Below are 20561 nucleotides of genomic sequence, written 5' to 3' on the forward strand. Positions count from 1 at the left end.
TACGCCAGCAGCAGGGTAGCGCCTCACCCGAGAAGAGGGAGGGCGCCACATGCAGATTCTGGGGTGTCTGCCAAACTCATGCTGGCTTTTCATTATTTATTTAATATTAAATGAAAAACCATGAAGATTAGAGACCAGGAAGCCGAACGGTCTCTATTCTTCATGCCATTCTCTTTGCTTTCTATCTGCCCATTGTGTTATTACCAATGTCGGGTAAGAGAGGGGAGCCACCTCTCAATACCGCCAGAGGAATCCCCCACATACCCCCGAGAATCCGCAGAAATCCTCATACCTTGACTGTCGGAGGGGGCACACACGCCGGTGGATTTTGTGCACAGGCTCCCGGGTACAGTGTCGACACTGTTCACCGATATTCTTTTTTTTACCTCCAAAAATAATAAACTAGTGCCAAAAACAAGTTATACCTTTTGGGATCAGGGACTCGAGGACTTATCTACCTGTGAATTGATCCTGAACAATAAAAAACGTGTAAGGATGTGCGAACGGGGGTGAAAATTACCCGTTGGAGGTGTGGAAATGCTCCCGAGAAGGGGATAGTGCGTTGGGAGGGGGTGATGGGCTTGTTTAGTGCCAAGTGAAGACAGTATTTTCGATTTTTGGTACAGAGAAGTGAGAAAAAAAATTTTGTAGAAGCTCTGTGGGTGTTGAGAAGGAGGTGATAAAGGACGAAAGGAAATATCTGCACACGCCCGGCTGTCACGATCGAGAACGTCGGGTGTTTCAGAGGACGCCATGTTACGAAGCCGTATGCCCATGGCGAGATTACCATTGATTTTGATTCTTCATTTCGTTGTTGTTGTTCTTGCCAGTGATAATGAGACAGGTGAGATATGAGGAGGGTCAATGATTTATTTGGGGAGCGGATGTGGGTGGGAGGGAATGGAGAATCACCCGGCTGATGCCCGGCATTGTCGTTCCTACGACATTTGTCATTGTAGGTGTCAGTCAGCTAGAATGGGTGCTCGAAAGGCTTATCGTCTGTGCTTATATGTTTGTTTACTCATCGTGGGCATTCCGATGTAGAATTGTCATTGCACATCGAGGAATGCTGGAGGCTGGGGGGAATGATATGGGAACGAGGAATTATTTTGGGGGGAAGGGTTCACGAAAATTGATGGACAATTAGTTTTTGTAAATTTTGGGAATCGAAAGAGACGTTGGAGAGTCTCAAGTGGAACTGCTGGGGTTGAAGATATTACCGGGGAATATCTCCCTCAATATCTCTAGAGGGAAATGTCAATTGTTGCTCTGAATGTCACACTGGCATTCTCATGCGATATGAAAAGATTTTTTAGCTCAATCTTACTATCTCGAAGACATTTTCCAAGTCATATGGAATCTTGAAATGGCAAGAGACTTTTGTTGTGACAGACTTTATGGGCTACAAAAAAGGTTTCTTACTCTTCTGAATGAAACATTCTCGACCATCTCTTCCATGTAATTTTGTCCAGGAGTATTGTCTTCGATTTCCTGATTACCTGTTTGAATCTGAGGCTTTCAATCAACCCATTAAATTGCAGTCACAGAAACTACTGAGGCTGTCACCATGCCGATCATTCCCCTTGCCACCCTGGAGATAGAGGCCTCCCAGAAGATCGATGGCATTGAAGCTAATAGCACCCCTTCATTCACCTGTAAACTCAGCGAGCCGGGTCAGATCTACTGGATCAAGGACGATAAGAATCTAACGACCATCAAGGTCTCCGAGACACAGGCTAGGTTTGACCTGACATTAGCGAGGCTGGAGGACAGGGGGAACTACACGTGTATGGCTGTCACAAATGGCCACGAAAAACTGGAGAAGACGATTGGTGTTCGGGTCATAGGTGAGTTCTGGCAGATGAGGATTCATTTAGCGCCCATTTACTATGATATATTATAAAGTGACTTTCTAATTCAAAATAACCCAGTTGCTAAGTTACTTCGAAGTTCAGGATAATCTTTTAGAAATGACAAGAGGCTTCTCCTCCGAAAATTGCCCTCAACCTCGAAATTTTTCCCCCAGAGAACGGAAGTATAGAACCCTCAGAGCCAGTCTACATAAAATCCGAGAAGCCAGTGAACCTGACATGTCACCTCCGTGGCTCGCCGCTTTCCAACTTCACATGGTTGAAAGGCAACAACACCGAGAGCATCGAGACCCTGCGAGACCAGACAACAGTCACCCAGCTGAACGAGACCCATCACATAATGACCCTCTCCTTCGAGAGTGTTTTACGAAAGGACAACGGCACCTACACCTGCATGGCAAACGACTACCGAGGGACAGTAGCCAGTGTGCGCCACCTATTCGTCATCGACAAGCCCCAGGTGAACATAGACTTCATCAAGGCAGTCGGTGCTGACAAAATATTTCTCAATTGGACAGTGAACGACGGGAACAAGCCCATTCAAAACTACCAGATGAGCTTCCAGAAGAACGGTCAAGAGGGCAGAGTATTCTACAGTCAATCCGTAGGTGGTGAGAACACAAACTTCGTGCTGAAGGGCTTCGAGAAGTCCACGGAGTACCAAATAAGCATCTCCGCGAAGAATGAAGTTGGAGAGTCCCAAGTGTACCACGACAACAGGTGGATAAAAACTCTTGAGGCAGATCCGATATTCGTGCCAAATGTCTCAGTGAAGGGCTTCACCGAGAGCTCAATCACGGTGGGTTGGACAATGCCCCCTCCAGCCCTTCGTGAGCACGTTCACTACTACACACTAATGATGATTCACGACGTCCAGACGAAGGAGGCTGTCCATTCTGCCTCAGAGTTCAATGATTACGTCTTTGTCGATCTCAATCCAGCGACAACGTATCTCTTCAAGATCTCCGCCTGCAGTTATTACACTACACAGTGCGGCAATTGGAGCGCCGAGGTGAATGGTACGACCATGGATGGGATTTGCAGTCCACCAGAGAACCTCACCGTCACATGTAAATTTGATAATATCAGTAGAACGAGTTTTGTTTCAGTCAGTTGGGCACCACCGACAGTTCCCAATGGACAGATCACCAGATACGGTGTCGAGTTGACCGGTGTTTCCCACTACAAAAACGAAAGAGGAAGGCCTCATGAAGAGCGCTGGGGCCCAGTGGATCACAACGCGAGGGAGATAGACAGAACATTCGAGTTCAAACGAGTTCCAGCCAACATGAACTATACTGTGAAGATCTATGGTGTGACGAGACTGAGGAGTCCTGGAAAGCCCGCGACAGGTAACTGCACCATGCCCATCAGCATCCCCGACCGGGAGAGTTTGAACCTCCGTACTTGGAAGAAGATCCAAAACGAGGGGAGACAGCTCTTCAAGCTTTACCTGCCGAGAATTTCCGAGAGAAACGGTCCCATCTGCTGCTACAGGATCTTCTTAATGAGACTGGCACCAGGACAAACCACGGGGAATCTGCCAGCCCCTGAAGACGTCGTTCTCCTCTCGTTTCATTATGCTCACCTGTCGCCAGTTGGGGGTGCATATCTCGCGGAGATGTTCGATAGCAATGATCTTCAGACTGAAATTTTCCTCGGGGATGGAAGGGTCGTCTTCAATGGCTCCTCGAGCTGCGACAAGTGCGTTGGGTTGAGACCCAAACCCTTTCCCACTCTCCACCTCCTGCCGGATGTCCAGGGGCCAGTGAGCACGACGTCAACGACTGCTTCCAGTGTTGAAACCACTTCACTGGCGCCCACTACAACTCCTGTCTCCACAACTACTGTTCAAATGACCACTGCTGGTACCACGACTCCTGGCAATGTAACAAAACCTGCGGCTAGACGCAGGCGAGATAATTCAGCGAATATGATCGCGCTGGAGGGACCGTCACAGGAGATGTATCCACCATTCGATGGATACATCGATGAGGGATCTAATTACACTGGGTTTGTGGAAGTGGTGGTTGTTGGTGGAGGACAGGTGCTGCCTGCCTACAGTGGATATCTCAATCCCCTGTATGGGGGACTGGAACCCAGTGTCGTTGTTGTTGCGGAAAATGGGGCTCTGGGGGTTGTGCTGCAGATATCCGTTGCACTCATTCTTGTTATCATTGTTCTACTAGTGGCACTCTGCGTGCTGCATCGCTATACGAAGAGGGCGGAACAGGGGGGTGAGGAGAACATCAATCTGAGGAATAGTTTCAGGTGAGTAATCAGAATTTGATGGGGTTTGGGGAGGGTTAGTCTAGTCCCAAATAGAAAAATAATAAAGTTATGGAGTATCGAGTGGATCGGCTTTTTAATGATTCCATAAATGTAGATAACTGGAAAAAAATCATCACCAGCCTTGCGGCGGGGAAATCCGTACCCTTTTCTAGTCCTTAAATAATCTCTAATGGATGCCTCTTACCGGCAGGCATCTCTGCAGAAGTTTGCGCGGTCGTCATCAGCTAGTAGCCGCCAGTCCCCCAGACATGCCACCGATCCCCAAAGCTGAGCTCCTTCAAGCCTACCTCGAGCGCCACCGTGACTCCGACTATGGGTTCCAGCAGGAGTTCGAGCTCCTCCCGGATCGCTTCACCGATCGTACCACGCGTGCCTCCGAAGCACGTGAGAACCTCTACAAGAACAGATACCCCGACATCAAGTGCTATGATCAGACACGCGTCAGGCTGTCACAGATCGACGGAATTGCCGGCTCCGACTACATCAACGCAAACTTCGTGCTCGGGTATAAGGAGCGGAAGAAGTTTATTTGCGCCCAGGGCCCCATGGAGAACACTGTCTGTGACTACTGGAGGATGATCTGGGAGCAGCACCTGGAGCTTGTCCTGATGTTGACGAACCTCGAAGAGTACTCCAAGACCAAGTGCGCCAAGTATTGGCCGGACAAGGAAGAGACGAAGAATTTTGAGGATATTACGGTGGAGCACGTCGGCCAGAAGGCCTTCTCTGATTATGTTATCAGGGAATTGAGGATGACGAAGACAGGTGAGAGGGACGCAAGAACAATAATCCAGTATCATTTCCTGGTGTGGAAGGACTTCATGGCGCCGGAGCATCCCCACGCAATTTTGAAATTTATAAAACGAATGAATACGGCCTACTCCCTGGAGAAGGGTCCCATCCTGGTGCACTGCAGCGCCGGAGTAGGTAGGACTGGAACCCTCGTGGCTCTTGATTCACTCCTCCAACAGCTGGTGGACGAGGGCCAAGTGTCCATATTCAACACAGTCTGTGACCTACGACACCAGAGGAACTTCCTCGTGCAGTCGTTGAAGCAGTACATATTTATCTACCGATCACTGATGGAAATGGCGACCTATGGAGACACTGAGATTCTTGTGAAGGAGCTTAAGGCTCATGTGGAGAAGCTCAGGCAAAGGGACAATGGCAAGGAGAAGTGCCGGATGGAGGACGAATACGACGTGAGTATTTTATTATTTTATTTCACATGCTTTCTCATGGCTCTGGGATGCTTTTAACTCACTGTGCAACGGTTTTTGTAGGAGCTTGTTTTAAATTCACAGAAAATCAGTTCTGTGTTGGAGGAGCGTAAATCCTTTTCAGTGGGCGGTGGCGAAGAGAATAGAGTGAAAAATAGAAGTGAATTGGTGATACCTTATGATAGAAATAGGGTAATTCTTACACCGGTGCCTGGGAGGGAGCATTCGACTTATATCAATGCTTCGTTCATCGAGGGATATGACAATTCAGAGTCGTTTATCATCACGCAAGATCCTCTGGAGACGACTATTGCCGATTTCTGGAGGATGATATCAGAGCAGAGCATTGGTACCATCGTCATGCTGTCTGACGTAAGTGATATTAATTCAGGAATGCTCTTATTTTTTTTTATATATATTCTGATGGTATCACAATCGGCGGATACTATTCGATTTTTTTAAGAAACTTGTTGAATAAATTATTAGCTTCAATTAAACATTTAAATTTGAAAAAATAAAAAAAAATCTATTTTAAAAAATCATGTGAGTAACGAAGTATGAAGTGGACTATCTAGTGCTCCACTTTTATTGGAAAGCATGGAGAAAAATGTTGACACTGCTTTCAGTTGAACGAAGGCCCCAGAAAATGCCCCAGATACTGGCCCGAAGACGAGGCTGTGTACGAGCACATAAGGGTGAGATACATTCAGAGTGAAAGTTGTCCATACTACACAAGGCGCGAATTGTGCGTTGCAAATACCAAGATGGATGAGACAGTTATTGTAACTCAGTACCAGTATCATGGCTGGCCAACGGTCGAGGGCGAAGTGCCCGAGGTGACACGTGGTGTCATTGAACTTGTCGATCAGACACTGGTGACTGATGGCGAATGCTGTGGCCCATTGGTTGTCCACTGCAATTGTGGATCTGACAGGAGTTCTATGTTTGTCGCCCTCAGTATACTCGTTCAACAGTTGAGGACTGAAAAACGAGTGGATATCTTCACTGTTACGAAGAAACTCAGGTCTCAGAGACATGGAATGATCAGTACTTTTGTGAGTATCGACGGGGGGTTGAAATTTTGGTTGAATTGTTTTTTTAGTATCGCAGACAATTTTCTTTGGAATTATTTGAATTAAGTTATTGTTTTCATGTCGTTTCAGCCCCAATATGAGTTTCTCCATCGAGCTGTAATGAACTACGCTGATCTCCACAATCTCGCTGACGACGAGCCAGAATCATAATGAAGATTATTGAGAATACCCTAAAGACTGACCATTCATTTGTTTCGTAAGTCGTTTTTAATTTCCCCTAATGAATTAGTGGCGAAAAGACCCGAAAGTTCACTCGTAAAATCAGTCAACTGGAGCATCCAAAGAAATTCAATTGTTCCACAGTCGGTTGAGGATTTTTTATACCGTAAAAATTTCCAAAAGAATAATATAATACCGAGCACGTTTGCTCGATTTTTTTTCACGATAAACTGCTTGATGTAGTTGTGTCGATTGACCTCGTCGGAGTGGACGAGAATCTGAGAAATTTTTTTTAATACCACGAGGATATATCATAATTGTGGCGAGAAAATTGTTGCTGCGTGATGGCAGGATCGATGAATGTTTAAAAAAAAGTTCGACTGTCGTGTGTTTGTATCACTTAGGAGTAAGTGCGTCCTGGTGGCATCATGGAATGATGAATAAGAAGCTTGGCATTATTCTTTGCGATTAATTATTTGAGGACGTCAGTCTGAATTTTCATTAGGACCTTGATGATTTTAGCACGACTCGGTTAAATAAAACTGGGGTGAAGATGATGGAAAGAAATGATATCAGAATTCTGATACTAATTTGTCAAATCATTAATTCACGGTTCGAGCTAATAATTTTCCAAATAATCTGAGTTGAGATTGAAGAGTTTTCTTCTTCAGAATGAAGTAAAGTCGAGACAAACTGAGTCTCCGGAAATGACACTTGTCATCATCTTCACTGCGTAATAATTATTGCCATAAATAAAATCCATTTAAACTTTTTTATTACCCAGACAACTAATTTCGAATATAGAGTTCTGTAAATAATATAAATATTACGAGAAAAAATATATATACATAATTATAAAATTTCGCGGCTGCATGCTACATTTTATTAGTTATTAACATGTATGTGTGTGATTAAGGCATGCGTGCGTGCGGCGCAGCTAACCCGTGCTCTCAACGATTGATTATTTCGGTTGTTGAGTTGTTCAACTATTCCACTGAAACGTCAAATGATAGTTCATCTCAGATTTTCCCATAATATTTTTCCTGATGTCATCTGTTCTAAAAAAAAATTCTAACCATCTGTTCCGTGGAAATCCGTTGAATCGTTCTATCACTGAATTATTGATTTCTCATTTTGACGATCATTAACTGGGAAAAATTGATCAAGATATGTCATAAAACTCAGATAAGACTGATACTATCGAGGGCCACGGGCGCCTCGCCATCGGATTAAATTGCACATTCATTTTTTTACCAATGAAAATAATAAAAGAAATAATTTAATGAATAATTAGGTTTTTAGCCCCCCCTTGGAAATGGTGGAGCACAAAAGAGACTTTATTTTCTCTACAAAATCATATTTTAGAGGGATGAATACGTAATTGTAAAATTTTTGATACGAAAATAGTGACGAAGGAGTTCGATTGTAGTTGAACCGAATTCTCGTTTTGTCTTGTCTATTCTTAACATTTTTTAACTCATCAATGAATCACCAATTTTCAATTTATTTATTTTCTAGTCAATCTTTAGCTCCAGCACGCGCGCTGCTGAGAATAAAAAATGAAAAACCGCTGGGTATTTCTTAGAGCGACAATCACACAATTCCACTTGCTCACGTACTGTTTCGTTCTTTTAATTTCTCCAGAAATTCCTACAGTTTAAAATCCGAGTAGATTAACAAAAGTGAAAATAGCGTAAAAATGCTTCTCCATTCCATTCTCTTTGCCTATTAATTCTGATTTTCATCTGGTAATTTACGAAGTACATTTTCGATTAATGTAATGAATTATCGGGAAGATCATGATTGGCGCCTCTGACTAGTGCTTTCCGTACCATTTTTCAGGAATAAATAATTATTAATTAGTCCAAGAGCGATTCTTTGCAATATGATTACCAAGAAATCATGAATCTTCCTTTTTTATTGTAATCCACAATTCAGGACAAAATGGAGTGAAATTTTTATATTGTCTCCTGGGGCAAAATGGTACGGAAAATATATTAAATCGTTGGCGCCAGGGAAATCACAATCGCACATAAATATCATTCGCCATGTGAAGAAAATTGAATCTAAGCTGTATTTATACTGTTCGTGCTGTTGTTACAAGCGATGGTTAATCGTTTAATTCCATGTAAACGTGAACACTGCGGTAGTGTTTTTGTTTCAATCTGTTATTCGCGATGTTGATTTGCGAATTAACGTACCCTCGATTCACGTAGTCGCTTGAATTGTAACTATTAATGCTGTCGACATTTCCGAGTGGAAGTTTGGCGTTGTTCGATATTTTTTGGGTGTCATACGCTTCGGAAACAAAACCCAAAAAAAAAACAGTAACAAATAAATTTCGGGGCATAAGTGCGGCATTGACGTTTCTTAAGCATATCGTCGATGGTCGACAATTAGATTTTTTTTCTCTCCAAAAATCAATGCGATAAATTTTCTTGATACTGGGGGCAGATTTCGAATGATGACTGGAGAAGTATCTTGAGGCACCTGACTTTCTCCGACTTTTGGACTCCCAAAAAATGTGGAAACGCCAAATTTGCGCTCGGTGTGCCATCTAATTGGTCACTTGTAAATGGAAAAAGACGAACGCTTTTCTCTGGTTCTAATTACTATAGCGTAAAAAAAATGTGAGTAAGAATGATGAATGAAGGATAAAGTAAGGCTCTAAAACGAATGTACAATAATCAGTATTTAAGCTTCAGATAATTCGTTAACCGTCGCAACAGACAGGTGAGAACACTGTAAAGGCCATTTAATCGAGATTGAATCGTTTATATTTCGTTCGTGCAACTGATTCTACGACACTATCCTAGATTAACAATTCTTCATTTGTACGTACGTTTTCAATGATCAAACAGTGTCAGTTAATTTACATCGTTACGTTGGATATTCATTCAATAAGGTGGACACGACAGAGACTAAAAATGAGATGAAGAGCTCTACCTCAACGCGTAGATATCCGTAAAGTAAGGAAATGTCCTGGAGACTCTCAGGATCCTGTATTTTTTTTCGTCTTTCCAGAAGAATTTTAATGATATCTGGCTGTCACACAAAATGTAATTTTGACGTACTTACCAAATGAAGAAGACGATTAGTTTGTGGAATGTGCAGATATTATTGATAAGTACCATTGGATATTATTAACCCAGAATTAAATTACTGAATCGAGAATGATATTTTTCATAATTCGGTGAATCTCGACGATTTCTCGACTCAATAATTTTCTTATCACCTCGTCACAGATAAAATCAACAACGATTACATTATAATTACTCCGGATAAATTAATTTTCACGTTTATCACGTGTTGGACGAGTCTGAAATCTCTAAAAGTGAATGGGAGAGAGGAAAAATAAGAGAGAATTCAAGTGAAACGACGAAACAATTGTAATTTTACAATATTGTTGTCGCGTGTGAATGCTGGAGAGTTTTGTAAAGTGAATCTTTTTTTTTTGGAAATGAGAAATAAGATGAATATTAACTACAAATAAATAAACGAAATAAATAAATTCGCAGAGATAAATCGATGAATTTTATCAAGTTTTCAGTCTCACTGGGGCTTGGGGGCACATCACTGGAGAGTATTACGCATCTTGTTTCGCTTTCTCACGGATGTACCTTGGCGTGGTCTTGTTTTAATTCCTATTATTGTTTCTCGGTAGTGCTTCTTCGGTCGCATCGTAGTTGTCTTGTTGTATGACTCGATTGCGTCGCTCACCGTTTTGGTTAGATCCAGCAATTCATCGTGAACGAAACGTGACTTGAAGTCGGGAAATAGACGGGGCATTATTAGCACACCCAGCATGAATACCAGTGCCATACCGACAAAACCACTTATCGCCATGAAGAGGGGATTCATGACCATCTGCTTCTGGGACTCGTGGAATGGATTCGTTGACTCCATCTGTAAGTCCTGTGGATAATTTTTCAATTAATGATGAGAAACGTCAATCTACTGCCTCCGAGACTCGAAATTTCACGGATATTTTTCAATCATTTTTTCCGAGGTTTTTCGTTTGATAATTATGCAATTATCTCCGCAATCAAGGATTTCGTAGAAAGTTTGGTATTCTTGTTCCTTTCTAGAGCCACTCGGAGTCGAGATAATTGGGTAATTAGCCACGCGATCTACCGAGTTTCTTTACTCAATTCTTGAATTGGCGTTTTATGGGTAATAATGCCACGGACCATTTCAGACTTGACAAGTTTTACAGTAAAAATTTACATAGAGTATTCAAGCTGTTCAACCATGGGATAGGAGGTGGCCATGAATTTTACATCTTGACATTTAGTGTTCCTCTCGCGTATGTCTGGCTGAATAATGTTGCAGATATTCTACTTTGTATGAGTTACTTTGAAATATTCAAAAGAATCATTTTTTTTAATTAATCAAATGTATCTGGCACATGCAGAAGACAAATACAACGGGATTTTATGGGCAACATGATCTCGGATGAATCGTATTCGAGTAATTTTACACGAGTTGTGTCGATTATTAGTGAATTTTTTACTCGCAAAAATTTTTTCAATTTGTCAATTGTGCGGATTATCTTCTGGTTTCCAATGTTTCTACCTCATAAATTCCTAAATTCTCACGTTCCCACTCAGTAATAAAAATATAAAGAATTCCTACCGATGCACCAATTCCATTGTGATTCCTTACGTCACTCGTGAATGATTTCAACGGATAGAAGTAATACGCATAAGTTGGTCTAACATTTCCGTCTTGATTATTACTATTTCCCAGCGGTAGTTGTCCACCAGCCAGGACATTCTTCAGGCTGTCCACGCTTATCGAATTCCCGGACTCCATTGCCTGTTTGTAAATGGAATTAAGCTCACTCTTGGTGAACGGCGAGGCGCCCTGTCCCCTCACCGGTACCTTGAACAATCCCGAAGGAGAATTTTCCTCGAGTCAGTCCCCATGCTCAATGAAGCGTGTCTCGAAAAATTCAATGTGATGACGCGATGCAGTTTAATTCATGTCTTTAGTTGCAGGTGCATTCAATTGCAATTGTTTTTTTTAATTCGTCTGTTGAGGCTAGAAGAGGAGTCTTCAATTGGCGAGGAAAGTGTGAGGAGTTTAGAGCTGGAGAAAATTACAATGATGGAGCCGCTGCACCGCTGAAACGCAGCTTTCATATTTTCGTATTAAAAAAATCGTGAGTCATGTTGAGAGTCAACTTATTTTATGCCGTTATCGACGGAACCAATGGCGCGTTTCGAATTTAGATATGATTCAAAGTTTTTTTCACTAGAAAATAGTGTGCCTTGGATTTTTCAGTTTTTTAAAATGGAAAATTCCAGGATTCAATTATGGACCAGAAGTTCCGTGAAAATCACCGGAAAATTTGAAAATAAAAATTTATTACAATTTTCAATAGAATTAATATGTTTTCATTGAACATTTGAGGGAGTTGGGGAACTCATTTTTGTTACTATAAAATTCACATTCTCAACTTCTCGCTCCCGTCAAAAAATCACCTTCAACCGCAGATCGCATCATCACCAGAACTCCCATCCTCCGCAAAACCTCACCACCATCCCACAAAGCATACCTGATAATACTGAGCGTTGGCAGGGGCACTCACAATCTCCTGAGCATTGTGCATCCCCTGCCGTTGAAACCTCAGTGCATTAGCATTTGTGTTTAACAGCCGTTTACCCGCCAACAAGTGTTTAGTCCCAAAAAACACTGGGACCGTTGGCACTGTGTCCTTCATCTGTTGGAGCTCGATCATTGCCTTCCTCAGGTATTCCTCGCTGGACTCAGTGCTCACTGCACTATGAGGATGCACTTGGCTCGTCATCAGGGCCAATTGCACCGCGAAAACACTCAGCTTGAGGCGCATTATCTACATTCGTCTCTCGATTAAAAAAAAATCGTTAAAAAGAATTTATTATTATAATCTCTCCAGGCATTAAATGACTAATTACACTGGTCCCTCACTAGCCCCTTTACATTGTAATTTTTCAACTAGACAAATGCACATGAAAAAATAGAACTGACGAAGAAGTACTTCAAAAAGCCATCCTCATGCGATTTAAACCACATCCTTCGAGTGCATCCGGTCGTTCGATCGAAATTTTCTTTTCACACACCGTTTCTTTATTTTCAGATAAACATTAATAAAGAATTAATCACGGAAGTGCCGGCATATCGCTGGAACGTATATGTGAACGGTGGTGAAGCCCCGGATAAACTGGTTGCTTCAAAGAGAGGCCAATTGAACGTGTTCCCCACCACTGGAGACGCATTGCCGATCTCGTTCGCCGCATGTGCCTCACATAATTAAAATTGTGTAAAAAAAATCCCTGTGATTATTACGTGACGCCGCAGGGCAGTCCATCTCTCCGCGGAAGAGTAAATATTGCTGTTTCCTTTTATTTTGTTGGAGCTATTCACGAGATGCAATTAAACAATTAAATAATTACATTCACCTGGAAATAGTCGAGGGTTTTTCTGCATTCGAAGTATTTTCCATTTGTTTAAAGACAAAAAATCATTTTTAGATGCGACAAGTGAAAATGAAGTGCATTTATTTATTTTCTTTCGTACATGACTATAATGGAATGAGATGGGAAATCTCAGGACATTAATAATTAATTCTGAATGCCAATTAGCGAACTCGATGATAGATTAATTCTTAAAAATTTAATTTCTGTAGACGAATGCAAGTAGAGTAAATTGTGATGGAGTGCAGGAGATTATGAGGCGCATCACGCACTCTAGGATTTTTTAGTTCTATTCGTCTTGCATTTCGTGGATTTTTTAATTTGTCATTCGCAACGAGTTGAACATGTTCTGAGGCATAATGGATTAGATGTACTGGGAAGGTAACGGTGAAGGGGTACCCGAAAACGGGATTGGAATTCAGGACGATCGAGGACGATGTAAAGGGAATAAAAAATATTGTGCTACAGTGAACTCGTTTTCTTGGGAGGGAGTGCAGTTTTTTCGATGGGATTTGAGCGAGGGAGTTTGTGGGGGTTTCAAAGGGAAGTGGGTGCTTTAAGGGGGGTTTAAGGGCGCCTCCACTTCTGGTTTTAGTTCAGGAGGTGAAAGGGGGAGAAGGTAAGTGGAAATTATTCTTAGATGTCCCTTAGATCCCTTAGATTAATAGATATTTCTTGAATACTCAACGAGTAATTGACTTAACTGGAGACACAATCGAAATTTTTCGTGTTCAGTGAATTACGAAATGTCTTCGAGGTTTAATTGACTGAGGATGTCCTTAACGGTCGCTGACTGAACCCAATGAGGCCTTCAGCGTTACCGGAACCGCTTCCAATCGTTCCTTCCGTAAAATATAATTTACTTATTAATAATAACGACCGGGGAATTGCGGTTCGTTGCAGACTGTTGCATCTGTTCGCAGTAAGTCAGTGTTATGATCCGTTAGAACGGATGATAGGGAATAGTGCACGATTATTTACGCACTAATGACATCATGAAATATCGCTTCCACCGGGTTTTTCCTTCCCTAAGTGCTACGGAAGTTCGAACGATATTTCGTCACATTTTCAGGAGTCACACGAACGCGAGGTGATTGTGTTGACTCACTAGAGATCAGCGGAGGAAGCCGGATGCACTCACGTGTCACTCGGAGACTATCACTGACAATTCTTCAACGTTTTCTGCTGCTGATAAATAAATAATCATCATGGTAAGACTGTTAATCTATTTGGAAGCGAAATTGCGAGCCCTTTCGATTTTTTTTTTCACATGAACCTCGGTTTCGGGGAATGGCAGAGGGAAAGGAAAATTCTAACCTCAAAACAACAATCCAGATGTTTTTTTTTCTGCGTTTTGATTGCAAATCATTACAATTATCGTGGCATCTTTACGCTGTGATTCGCTTAATGATTCACTGAGTCATTGATAGTTCAAAAAAATTCTGATATCCATTTTGCAGCCCATCATTCCCTTCCCATGAGATTGATTTGATAATTTTGTGAAAAGCACGAAATTGTCACATTGTTATACACATTTTTGTTTTTTAACCGAAATCCATTGCCTGGATTTATTGTTGAAATAGACTACCGAGAGAAAGGGGACCTACAAGGTAGAATATCTCCAGAAAATTGAACGACAGGTGCAGGAGAAGTGGGAGGCCCAGAAGGCCCACGAGGCGAATGCACCCACTGCACCCAGAAAATCTGGAGATGAGAAGTTCCTGGCTACTTTTCCATTTCCTTACATGAATGGACGACTTCATCTTGGCCACACATTTTCCCTGTCGAAATGCGAGGTAATTAAATTTTTTTATGTTTCAACTTTAGACATATAATCTATCTCTCCTGCCGTATAAATTCATGTTCCATTTCACCACAATTTCTTTCAGTTCGCAGTCCGTTACAACCGCCTCCTCGGGAAGAAGGTTCTCTTCCCCTTCGGCCTTCACTGCACCGGAATGCCGATCAAAGCCTGTGCTGACAAGTTGAAGCGCGAGCTGGAGCTGTACGGTTACCCCCCGAAATTCCCCCAGGACAGTGAGACCACGGAGGAGCTCTCCGACGACATAATAATGAAGGACAAATCGAAGGGGAAGAAGAGCAAAGCAGTGGCAAAATCCTCCTCAGCAAAGTACCAGTGGCAGATAATGCAGTCCCTGGGTCTCCAGGACTCGGAGATTCGAAACTTCGCTGACGCCGCGTATTGGCTGGATTATTTTCCACCCCTGGCTGTTCAGGACCTCAAATCCATCGGTCTCCACGTGGACTGGCGACGAACTTTCATTACCACCGACGCCAATCCCTTCTTTGATTCCTTCGTCAAGTGGCAGTTTCGTCACTTGAAGTCCCGGAACAAAGTGAAGTACGGAAAACGACACACTATCTTCTCACCGAAAGACAATCAGCCCTGCATGGATCACGACAGATCGTCCGGGGAGGGTGTGGGCCCGCAGGAGTACACACTCGTCAAGATGAAGGTCCTGGAACCCTTCCCTGAGAAATTAGCCAGTTTGAAGGGGAAAAAAGTATTTCTGGTTGCTGCTACCCTGCGGCCTGAGACCATGTACGGACAGACTAACTGCTGGGTACACCCGGACCTGCGGTACATTGCTTATACACTTGCCAATGGCGAGGTGTTTGTATCGACGAGGAGAGCCGCCAGAAATATGTCGTATCAAGGATTCATGAAGACTGAAGGTCAAGTAGACGTAGTGATGGAGCTAACAGGCCAGGAGATCCTCGGACTGCCCCTGAGTGCGCCTTTGACCAGTCAGAAGGTCATCTACACCCTGCCAATGCTGACGATAAAAGAAGACAAGGGAACAGGCATCGTCACCTCGGTACCCAGTGACTCCCCCGACGATTATGCAGCCCTAGTGGATCTCAAGAAGAAACAGCCCTTCAGGGAGAAGTACGGAATAAAGGACGAGATGGTCCTCCCTTACGAGCCCATCCCCACTCTGAATATCCCAGAGTTCGGGGATCTCTCCGCCGTGACTGTCTACAATCAGCTGAAGATCCAGTCGCAGAACGACAAGGCCAAGCTCCTGGAGGCCAAGGAGATGGTGTACCTCAAGGGCTTCTACGATGGAATTCTCCTCGTGGGTGAGTACAAGGGGAAGAAGATCCAGGATGTCAAGAAGCTCATACAGAAGAAGATCATTGATGATGAGGGTGGAGTCATATATTTCGAGCCGGAGAAGACGATTATCTCCAGGTCCAATGACGAGTGTGTGGTAGCTCTCTGTAACCAGTGGTATCTGAATTACGGCGAGGAGACCTGGAAGAAGGAGGCGGAGAAGTGTTTAGCCAGTCTCGAGACATTTCACGAAGAAGTCAGGAAGAGCTTCCATGCCACTCTCGATTGGCTGCACGAATACGCTTGCTCCAGGACTTATGGACTGGGGACCAAATTACCGTGGGACGAAAGTTGGCTCATTGAGTCCCTTTCGGATTCCACTATCTACATGGCATACTACACCATCGCGCATCTTCTGCAAGGTAAGGGATAAAGGTGTTTTTGTACTGTGAATTCCATCAATCCTTCTCCAAAAATAAAGTTTCCAATTTCTATTTCAATTGAGGGATCATGAATAAAAAATAACCGCAATAGTTGGACTTGAATGAAAATTGGTGAAAATTCTATTCATAATCATTGAATAAAATTTTGCCCCTCCAGGTGGAACATTCAGAGGTGACAAGGGCAATGCCCTGAACATAAAGCCAGAGGAGATGACCCCAGAAGTATGGGACTACATTTTTTTCAAAGACTGCAAGCTCCCGAAGACCTCCATCAAGAAGGAAGCCCTCGACCTCATGAGAAGGGAATTTCACTACTGGTACCCTGTGGATCTCCGAGTGTCTGGGAAGGACCTGATACAGAATCACCTGACGTACTACCTTTACAATCACACTGCCATTTGGCCGAAAGAGCCCGAACTGTGGCCCCAGGGCATCAGGGCTAACGGGCATCTGCTACTAAACTCAGCAAAAATGTCGAAGTCTGATGGCAACTTTTTGACCCTCACCGAGGCTGTGGGAAAATTCTCAGCTGACGGAATGAGACTCTGCCTGGCTGATGCTGGCGATTCCGTGGAGGACGCCAACTTCGTGGAGACCATGGCAGACGCTGGGATCCTTCGTTTGTTCACTTTCATTGAGTGGGTCAAGGAAGTCCTGGGGAGCCAAGATAACTTCAGGAAGGGGGAGCCCAATACCATCAATGACCAAGTGTTCGTTAGTGAAATGAACTTGAAGATCAAGGAGACCGGGGAGCACTTTGGGAAGATGCTCTTCAAGGAGGGCTTGAGGACTGGCTTCTTCGAGCTCCAGGCTGCTAGGGACAAGTATCTCCAGTTGAGTGCTCTTGATGGAGTGCACGGTGGACTTATTATGAAGTATATTGAAATGCAGACTGTTCTCCTGGCGCCCATTTGCCCACATGTCTGCGAGTACGTGAGAGAGATCATGGGACTGGGGAGCGTGCTGCAGGCCAGGTGGCCCGAAATTGGACAGATTGATGAGGTGCTCATCAAGTCGTCGGAGTACCTGATGGACGCTGCCCACTCATTCCGTATTCTCCTGAAAAACCACTGCACCGTGAAAAAATCAGGAAAAGGAAAAACTGAAGTGACACTCGTTGAAAAACCCAATCACGGAACTATCTGGGTGGCCAAATCATTCCCTACGTGGCAGAGTATTGTCCTCACCACAATGAAGGATCTTTGGAAGAAAAACGGAAATACCATGCCTGAAAATAAAGCTATCGCTGCTGAGCTGGGGACCAAGGGAGAACTGAAGAAGTACATGAAGCGAGTGATGCCATTCGTACAGACGACGAGGGAGAAGATGGAGAGCCTGGGGATTGCTGCACTCAACCTCACCCTGGATTTCGATGAGGCGGAGGTGCTCAGAGGGAGCCTGGAATATCTCAAGAGCACTCTCGATCTCGACGAGGTGGACATCAAGTTCACTGAGGAGGCACCAGAGAAAACGAGGGAGGAGTGTTGTCCTGGGGCGCCCTACATGAGCTTTCACAGCACTCCAGGGGTTTTTGTCACTGCCGTCAATCCCCAGAAGTGCAGTGGAATGTTCAGTATGACTGTGAAGATTGGGGAGGGCAACACTGGTGCTGATATCGCCAGGAAAATCGCCAAGAACAGTAGGAGCATCAAAGGTGAATATTTATATGCATTTTTAATGGAATATAAAATATTTTATGTTTAATTATTTTCATCAGGACGATTTTTAATTAATACAATTGATATCTCCTCCTAGATGCCTCCTCAGTTCTTCTCTACCGCTTCGAGGATCCAGTACTGGGCCCCAGAAGCATCCCCACATGCCAGGACATTCTAAAGGGAAAAGTTTTGATTCCCTCAGACGCAGTATTCTCTATAAATACTGATACCAGTGCTGTCACTATGACAGCCGGAAAAGTCTACGAGATCGGCAACGATATTTTGTATTATGTGAAGGAAAACATGAACTAGAATCATTTCATCAGGTCGCAGGAAACAATATCGCGTTCATTAGTGAAATTAAACTATTTATTTTCAAAAAATACAAATAATGCTGATTAGTACGATGAACAGAGTATTAAATCTAGTCTTAATTATCCCTCAATGGAACCATCATTATCGTCAACATTATCTAGACGCGATTCTGTACGAAAAAAGACACGAGTCAATAATCGGACATGCAGGCCACCTCTGAACCATAAACTTGTTTATGTTCCCTCCTGTCCCAACTTCAAAAGTCGAAGATAAAAAAAACCATCTCGCAGTCCAACAAATCCATTCCTTCCCTCGTCCCTTTTCGAGGACAACCATCTAGAGACTAGTCTCCCTCTCCTGCGAACGCCACGTCTCCACCTGTCCCCTGATCTTCGCAATCTCCAAGGCACTGACCCTGCAACACCCTCCGATGAACTGCACTCCGTGGTCTAGCCACTGGTGCACGTACGTTTCGATCTGCACTCTGTCGTCCCCCTTCCAATGTTTCGTCTCAGGCACATAGACCTCCCCGCTGTTGGGATAGACAATCAAAGGCACGTCTTTCCCCTCCGGCATGACCCTGAGACTCTCGAGATACTGAGTTACAAAGTGGGGATCGACACAGTTGATACCAACAGCGATAAACTGGCCGGGGTGGGCGTTTTTCCAACAGTTGAGGGCGACATCTCGGAATTCAGACCCATCCACCAGGGTTTTACCATCATTCGAGCACGAGAAGGACAGCCAGGCTTTGGTGTCTGGGAAGTCCTTCATCAGCTCGACGAGAGCCTCGGCTTCCTCGGCACAGGGGACTGTCTCGATTGCCAGAAGATCGACTCCTGCTTTTATCAGGGTCTCTATCCTCGGTCTGTGCCAGTCCTTGAGGAAGTCCTTCGAGACGGACTTGGCGTATGTTCCTGTGTATTCACTGGCGTCGTGAAGGGTCGCACCGTAAGGACCGCACGAGCCGGCGATCAAAGGGGATCTGTGGTGGAATGACAAATCCATTCATTTACTGATGGAATGACATTTTAACGTTAATTAAAAAATAAATAGAACAGTCTTTACTACATTAAATTAAGTGGAGTTGATTTAATATTCGATGGCATTCCAATATTTCAATAGATATGTAATTGCACCTGTTCACAGCCTCGTCATGTCCCTCGATTTCTTCTTTGTATATCTTCACGGCTTGGGCGGCCAGGTCGACAGCTTTGCGAATCAACTCCAAGCTGTCTTCCTCGCTCAACCCCAGGTGCTTCTTGAAACCGTCCACCGACGCCTGATAGGTATTCGTCTCGATTATATCACTTCCTGCTCGTAGAAAGTCCAAGTGTGCCGATGATACTGCATCAGGGTTGGTCACCAGGAAACGCGCCGTCCAGAGTGGATCACCATCTGCACACTTCCCCACGTGGGTCGACACTTGGCTGGAAAAACTGCCATCCAATACCGTGACCTTTGTCATTGTGGACTTTTCGGTGATTGTGAGGGACTTGAGTGAAGATTGTTCGAGCTGATGCAATTGTTCGAGGGGAGACACTGTATTTAGACGGCGAAGAAATGAAAACAAATGATAATACGGAGGATTTTGATAATCTAGGAGGAGGGGGGAGGGAGTGGGGTGCTGGGGGCCCTCTGCTGGACAATCAGTGCAACGATTCGAATGCGATCTCCGAGGGTTTTTCGAAGAAAATGTTGAAAACCTTTTTTTCCTAACCTCTTGCTACGTTTTTTCTTAACTAATTTTATCACAAAGTTCAAGGTCAGTTTGGAATTGAAGAGACTCCGTCTGCTGTGAAAATACATACAATACAAGGTATGCAACGCAGTAAAAACTAAATATTCATGAATGCAATTTCCCAATGCAGTCAACGTGCAATCAAAACATTCGAGTTTAATGAATGAAGAACTTGTACTCATTATCGTCTTTTTTCCTCATTCGTAATCATTTAAATTGAGCGACTGCATT

At 43.7% G+C, this 20561-nt stretch overlaps 4 protein-coding genes across 10 annotated transcripts; 2 read left to right on the forward strand and 2 right to left on the reverse strand.

Annotated features, from left to right (window-relative positions):
* The first annotated feature begins 305 nt into the window (after nt 1–305).
* Nucleotides 306–13561, forward strand: LOC135168798 (tyrosine-protein phosphatase 69D). Of its 7 annotated transcripts, none has more exons than XR_010300095.1 (9): nt 306–844; nt 1542–1847; nt 2027–4142; nt 4354–5365; nt 5447–5755; nt 6010–6438; nt 6547–10544; nt 11679–11800; nt 12758–13561. XR_010300095.1 is itself a non-coding variant. In XM_064133329.1 (8 exons), the coding sequence occupies exons 1-7, from the start codon at nt 754–756 to the stop codon at nt 6625–6627; spliced, it is 4344 nt and encodes a 1447-aa protein (XP_063989399.1). In that variant the 5' UTR covers nt 306–753; the 3' UTR covers nt 6628–6673; nt 12758–13561. The 7 variants fall into 7 exon arrangements, 1 of the variants encoding a protein (XP_063989399.1); XR_010300096.1 differs by having other exon boundaries at nt 11684–11800; XR_010300097.1 differs by lacking the exon at nt 11679–11800 and having other exon boundaries at nt 6547–6673; nt 10301–10544.
* LOC135168862 (uncharacterized) lies at nt 10008–12831 on the reverse strand. The gene is made up of 3 exons (XM_064133464.1): nt 12197–12831; nt 11272–11520; nt 10008–10551 (listed from the first exon to the last, which is right to left on the reverse strand). Exons 1-3 carry the CDS (start codon nt 12488–12490, stop codon nt 10210–10212), a joined length of 885 nt encoding a protein of 294 aa, XP_063989534.1. The 5' UTR covers nt 12491–12831; the 3' UTR covers nt 10008–10209.
* Nucleotides 13562–14096: 535 nt separating the features above from the next.
* Nucleotides 14097–18681, forward strand: Leurs (Leucyl-tRNA synthetase). Its single transcript, XM_064133337.1, has 5 exons — nt 14097–14305; nt 14678–14890; nt 14984–16595; nt 16774–18270; nt 18372–18681. The coding sequence occupies exons 1-5, from the start codon at nt 14303–14305 to the stop codon at nt 18584–18586; spliced, it is 3540 nt and encodes a 1179-aa protein (XP_063989407.1). The 5' UTR covers nt 14097–14302; the 3' UTR covers nt 18587–18681.
* On the reverse strand, nt 18626–20494 carry LOC135168857 (homocysteine S-methyltransferase YbgG-like). The gene is made up of 2 exons (XM_064133456.1): nt 19729–20494; nt 18626–19574 (listed from the first exon to the last, which is right to left on the reverse strand). Exons 1-2 carry the CDS (start codon nt 20055–20057, stop codon nt 18926–18928), a joined length of 978 nt encoding a protein of 325 aa, XP_063989526.1. The 5' UTR covers nt 20058–20494; the 3' UTR covers nt 18626–18925.
* Between the last annotated feature and the right edge of the window lie 67 nt (nt 20495–20561).

The sequence above is a fragment of the Diachasmimorpha longicaudata genome, chromosome 13 (genome assembly GCF_034640455.1).
Source record: "Diachasmimorpha longicaudata isolate KC_UGA_2023 chromosome 13, iyDiaLong2, whole genome shotgun sequence".
Lineage (NCBI taxonomy): Eukaryota > Metazoa > Arthropoda > Insecta > Hymenoptera > Braconidae > Diachasmimorpha > Diachasmimorpha longicaudata.

Coding starts and splice junctions, on each gene's coding strand:
- LOC135168798 (XM_064133329.1), top strand. CDS start 754: ATGTTACGAAGCCGTATGCCCATGGCGAGATTACCATTGATTTTGATT. Junction 845..1,541: donor TGCCAGTGATAATGAGACAG/GTGAGATATGAG, acceptor ATTAAATTGCAG/TCACAGAAACTACTGAGGCT. Junction 4,143..4,353: donor AATCTGAGGAATAGTTTCAG/GTGAGTAATCAG, acceptor TCTTACCGGCAG/GCATCTCTGCAGAAGTTTGC.
- LOC135168862 (XM_064133464.1), bottom strand. CDS start 12,490: ATGCGCCTCAAGCTGAGTGTTTTCGCGGTGCAATTGGCCCTGATGACG. Junction 11,521..12,196: donor CCAACGCTCAGTATTATCAG/GTATGCTTTGTG, acceptor GGATTGTTCAAG/GTACCGGTGAGGGGACAGGG. Junction 10,552..11,271: donor ACAATGGAATTGGTGCATCG/GTAGGAATTCTT, acceptor AATTATCCACAG/GACTTACAGATGGAGTCAAC.
- Leurs (XM_064133337.1), top strand. Junction 14,891..14,983: donor TTTCCCTGTCGAAATGCGAG/GTAATTAAATTT, acceptor AATTTCTTTCAG/TTCGCAGTCCGTTACAACCG. Junction 18,271..18,371: donor GAACAGTAGGAGCATCAAAG/GTGAATATTTAT, acceptor ATCTCCTCCTAG/ATGCCTCCTCAGTTCTTCTC.
- LOC135168857 (XM_064133456.1), bottom strand. CDS start 20,057: ATGACAAAGGTCACGGTATTGGATGGCAGTTTTTCCAGCCAAGTGTCG. Junction 19,575..19,728: donor CATGACGAGGCTGTGAACAG/GTGCAATTACAT, acceptor ATTCCACCACAG/ATCCCCTTTGATCGCCGGCT.